This window comes from Vombatus ursinus, unplaced genomic scaffold (genome assembly GCF_900497805.2).
Source record: "Vombatus ursinus unplaced genomic scaffold, bare-nosed wombat genome assembly UNPS02014194.1, whole genome shotgun sequence".
Lineage (NCBI taxonomy): Eukaryota > Metazoa > Chordata > Mammalia > Diprotodontia > Vombatidae > Vombatus > Vombatus ursinus.
This window is the reverse complement of record NW_020953972.1, coordinates 25,595-31,229: the sequence shown is the minus strand read 5'-3', so window position 1 is coordinate 31,229 and position 5,635 is coordinate 25,595. Positions and strand designations below refer to the sequence as shown.

At 42.6% G+C, this 5,635-nt stretch overlaps 1 protein-coding gene across 1 annotated transcript; it reads right to left on the bottom strand.

The window, feature by feature from the left end:
• Positions 1-669: 669 nt before the first annotated feature.
• Positions 670-1,777, bottom strand: LOC114041846 (mas-related G-protein coupled receptor member A1-like). The gene has a single exon (XM_027860481.1). It carries the CDS (start codon positions 1,746-1,748, stop codon positions 774-776), a length of 975 nt encoding a protein of 324 aa, XP_027716282.1. The 5' UTR covers positions 1,749-1,777; the 3' UTR covers positions 670-773.
• Between the last annotated feature and the right edge of the window lie 3,858 nt (positions 1,778-5,635).

Below are 5,635 nucleotides of genomic sequence, written 5' to 3'. Positions count from 1 at the left end.
TTTTCTTCAGTCTGCTCATTCTTCTGAATGACCTGCCATTGACCTATGATTTCTGAGAGTTGTGGGACTAGGCAGGTCCATGATGAGGGCCCAAGTGGTAACTCCTTCTTAAGCAGATAGAATGAGTCAGGATGCTTGTAACAGGCAAAAATAACCCATCCCTCCTTCTCATCTGGCTCAGGCTCACAGGAAGGCTATGTAGTCTATCTCAAAATGGAATACTCCTTGAGTATGGGAATGATCAGGGCTGGGAGTGGGGTGCAATTCCATACAAGGGGAGTGCCTTGGAACACATTCCTGTCCACTTTGTAGACAGAGTTAACCCATAGAGTGTAGGTTCCACCAGGACTGTCTCCACATGGCATGGGTTTTTAATTTCCCTATTAGGAAGCCCCAGGTGCCAACTCTGTCATTAATTCTAGGGGCCCTTGGCCTTATGAACCATTTTACCTCCAAGTAGAAAATATAAAAAGCCATCTGTCTTCCAAAGCAAGGCTAAGAGGTGCAGGAGAAGAGCGGGGAAAGTAGCTATAACCGTGACCAGATTCAAGGGGCAAGCACAGGGCCCTAGAAGAGAGTGGGGAACCTAGCTGTGGCCTTTTGACTGAGTCCAACTGTTACAGAACAAATCCCTTTATTAAGGGGATTTGTTCTGTGAAGTTTGGAGTCAGTTAAAGGCCACAGGTTCCCCATCCTTCCCAGAGGAATCCTCCCTTCCCCTTTCTCCACCAACTGTGCCCTCTGGGGAGTGCTCAGCCTGACATTTCCATAATTTATGTGAGGGAGATCTCATTGTCTGCTCCTGTCTCTGCCTCATCTTTCAGGGCCCTCTGGAGTACCACTCTGAGGGGCTCCCTCCTTCTCTTCTGTCTGAAGCTACCTAGGAAGAAGTAAATAAGGGGGTTTGTGCTGCTATTCACACAGGATAGAAGCTGAAAGACAAAAAAGATACACCTTGTATCTATCAGCCAATACAAGAGAAACCAGTCAATTCCAAAAGGAAGGCCACAGAGCAAGAACATAAGGATTGTGAACATGATGAGAAGGTAGAGTTTGGAGGGTCCCCTGTTCTGGGCATGGCACTGGAACTTAAGAACTAGAGTCAAGCTGGACACACACAGCAGGCAAACCAGAAAGACGATCAATGTCACAAAAGAGAAGTCCCATGCCAGACGTGACATTACCCTGTAGGGAATGAGATCAAGTAAACCACAGGCTTCACCTTCTAGTAGATTCCCCAGAAGGTAGAGTGTCCAGAGAAGGGAGCACACGGTGGCAGACATGTGCTTGGGGCGGTGGCATCGGTACCAGATGGGGAAGAGCACAGATAGACAGCGCTCAGTGCTGATCGCAGCCAGCAGGTTCAGGCCCAAGGTGTAAAAGAAAATTGTGAGAGTGACAATAAATCTTGGTACTATGTCCCAAAAGTCCTGACAAATAAGCATGATGGAGCGCACAATCTGACAACACAGGTAGAAGAAGTCAGCCCCGGCTAGGTTAAGGATGTAGACAGAGAAAGGGTTCCTCTTGATGCAGAAGCCCAGGAGCCAGAGTACCAGTGCATTTGCCACCAGCCCACAAAAGCTGATGGTCAACATGATGGAGTTAACTGTAACAACAAATGCCCTGTTTTCACAATTACCCAAACTAGTGAAGAGAGATTCACTAATATTTGTCTCAGTCCCACTTCCATTAAATGAGCCTTGGGGCATTTCAGTGGAAGTCTGCATCATGGTGGTTGGGTCCATGCTGGAGAAACTTCCCCTGGGCACTGCTGACTCTGACATGCCTGCGGATAAAACAACATAGGAATGGTGTACCAGGAATGCTGGAGGGGTCAAGATTATCCCCATTTCATTCCCCACCCTCAAGTCCCAAAGAACTGAATGAAACGTGACGGAGAGCATTTAGAGATGTGATCCAAGGGATGGGGAAGAAATGCATGTCCAGTGGGAAGACTTTGTCAGTCCAATCCCCTTCATTACTCTACTCTTGGACCAAGCTTCACAAATATGCTTCCTGTCACATGGCCTGATCAAAGAAAGAAGGCAGACTAAGGCAACCCTTAGTCATCAGGGACTGAAACTGCCTCTTAGGGAGCTTCTGAAGAGGGTTCACAGGTAGAGAGACCCAGGATCAGGACCAAGAATTTCCCCCAGAGGAGGGGCCTCACCCACCAAGGAGGGTGGGCTTGTGAATACCTGCATATTGTCATGGATGTGATAATCTATTCAATTTTTCCCATAATTGTTTCAGTCTCATTTAACAAGGTATGTGACACAATACTGAACCTTAGTTCACAGGGTGGGGAAAGGTGAGCCAGGATTGGGAGAAAGATGCTCAAAGTAATCATTTCAAATTCAATACAGCCCTCCCCCAGGAGAGTGAGTGAATAAGAAGCAAAGAAGTCCTTTCTATCAGAGTGAAGGGTTCTGTCTACACAAAATTAGTTGGACTAGATTTTTCATTTTCATTAAATTTCTCTGGTGCCATGCAAATACAGACAAAGTGAAGATGAGGCAGGGGGAAAGATAGAGATTCAGAATGTCAGGAGAACATTTCCTTAGCCATGCATTGGAAAACGGTTTTCCCACGGACATATCCAGTTGTACAGGAAAGCTGTCTGGGCAGTCTCAGATTGGGTCCACCCTTCCATTGGAGAAAAATCATTGTGGAATTAGAGGGGTTAGATGAGCCCTTGATATATCTGATGATGATCTGACAATTGATGAAGATATGGCCAGGGGAGTTCTGGAGCCAGTTCTAGCCAGCTTGTAAGATTGTTAAATGTTCAGTGTGAAAGGTCAAGATGGCAGATTGGAAGTAATCCAGCTGAATTCTTTCAATATTTCCCTTCGAACAACTTTAAAATAATGACTCAAATCAAATTTTAGAGTAGCAGAGCCTACAAAAGGTGAGGATGAGACATTTTTCTGGCCTAAGAAAACATAGGAGGTTAGCAAGAGATGTTTGTGACTCTAAGGTGATGGCCTTTCTGGAGCCCTCACACATTAGAGGCTGTAGCAGCAGTAGCAGCTTCAGAAGCTCAGTCGAAAAATAGTAATGAGGTGAGACAATTGGTCAGAAAGAGATTACTTGGAACTCATCGCCGGAGCTTGGTGTAGCTGGTGCTGACTGGTGACTGTTTTGTCCATATGCAATTCTAGGTCACAGCTCCAAGACAGAGAGAAGTACTGGTGGCTTATCACAAGAAAGCAGAGGCCCTGGTCATAGTACTAAGGCAAAGAGAACTAGCACTCATGGCTGAAGGGGAGCAAGAGCCCTTCTTGGGTAAAGACCAGAGCACAGACAAGGAAAATAATTCCATGTCACATCACCTTGGAAGCACCAAAAACTGCCGACACCTTGAACTCGTCCTGAAAACAGGAGCATGAAAAATTCTGAAGCTTTGGACAGTGCCTCCAAGAATAATCTACCTACCAAAACTGAGTATAAACCTTCAGGGGAAAAGATGGACATTTAATGAAATAGAAGACTTTTGCAGCATTCTGATGAAGAGACCAAAGCTGAATAGATAATTTGATTTTTAAACACAAGACTTAAGAGAAGCATAAAAAGGTAGACATGAAAGAGTAATCATAAGGCATTCAATAAAGTTAAACTATTTACATTCTGGGTCAGCTAGATAGTGCATTGGATAAAGTGCCAGGCCTACAGTCAGGAAGAATCATCTTCATAAGTTCAAATCTGGACTTACACACTTACTAGCTGTGTGACCCTGGGCAAGTCACTCACCCCTGTTTGCCTTGGTTTCCTCATCTATAAAATGAACCAGAGAAAGAAATGGCAAAGCACTCCAGTATCTTTGCCAAGGAAGCCCCAACTGGGATCACAAAGAGTCAGACATGACTGAAATGACTGAACAACTTGGGAAGATGATACATGTAACTCCTAAGCACTTTATCACTATTAGGACAGTTAAAAAGAGTTTACATAGAGGGCACAAATGTGAGTGTATTGTAATGATCTCCAAAAAATGAAATGAAGGGGTGAGAAAGAGGGATACACTAGCAGAATCTGGAAGGGAGAAATAGAATGGGGAAAACTTTCTCACATAAGAGATACATAAGGCAGAACTTTCACAGTGGAGGGGGTGGTGGACAATGGAATTGTTTCAAAGAATGAAAGATATATACACACACTCAGTTGTATATAGAAATGTAGCATACCCAAAAGGGAAATAGGAGAGGAACAGGATGAGAAAAAGTGGAGGGGGGGTATGATAAAAGGGAGGGCAGATTATGGGAGGAGGTGGTTAGAAGAAAAATAGACCTCTGAGTAAGGACAGGATAAAAAGAGAGTGAGAAGAAGAAATACAGGAAATGGGATGGAGGAAAATACACAGTCAGTCATTATAACTATGAATGTGAATGGCAAGAGCTCACCCATAAGATGGAATCAGATAGCAGAATGTATTGGAAACCAGAACTCAACAACATACTGTTTACAAGAGACACACCTGAAACAGAAGAACACACGGAGTCAAAATAAAGTGCTGGAGTAGAACTAATATGTTTCAGCTGAACTAAAAACAAAAAGGAGTAGCAATCCTGATCTCATATGAAATGAAAGTAAAAACAGACCTAGTTAAAAAAGATAATCAGGGAAACTACATTTTGCTAAAAGGTACCATAGACAATGAAGTAGTATCAAAAAATTTTTGCAGCAAGTTTCCGTGATAAAGGCCTCTTTCTCAAATATGTACTGAGTGTAGAAATGAATCAAATTTATGAAAATAAGAGCCATTCCCTAATTGATAAATGGTTAAGGGATAAAAACCGGCAGTTTTCAGAAGAAGAAATAAAAGTTATCTAAAGTCATATCCCCCCAAAATACTCTCAATCACTATTGATTAGAGAGAGGCAAATTAAAACAACTCTGAGATACCACCTCACACCTATAAGAAATGAAAAATATTGGAAAGGATGAGGGAAAAATAAGTAGATGAATGAATCGTTGGGAGAGTAGTGAACTGGCCCAATCATTCTGGAGAAGAATTTGGAACTATGCCCAAGGAGCTATAAAACTGTTCATACCCTTTAACCCAGCAATACCACTACTGTACTGTACCCCCTCCCCAAATAAATCAAAGGAAAAGAAAAAGGGCCTATATGTACAAAAATATTTATAGTAGTTCTTTTTGTGCTGGCAAAGAATCAGAAATTGAGGCAATGCTTATCAATTGGGGAATGGCTGAACAAGTTATGGCACATGATTGGAGTTGAATACTGTTATGCTATGGGAAATGATGAGGGGAGTGGTTTCAGAAAAACATGGCACCCAAATGAATTGATGGAAACTGAAGTGAGAAGATCCTGGAGATCCTTGTGTATAGTAACAGCAATATTGGAATAATGATTAATTCTGAAAGACTTGACTCCTCTGATCAATGCAATGATCCAAGACAATTCCAAAGGTCTCATGATGAAAAAAAATGCTATCCACCTGAAGAAAGAGAACTGATAAACTTCGTGTGCAAACTGAACTATATTTTTCTTGCTTTTTTTTTTGCAACATGGCTTGATTTCATACTGTTTGTCTCCTCAGTGGACAGGGGAAAGGATTGGAGGGAGGGATAAAATTTGGAACTCAAAACAGGAAGAAAGAAATGTTT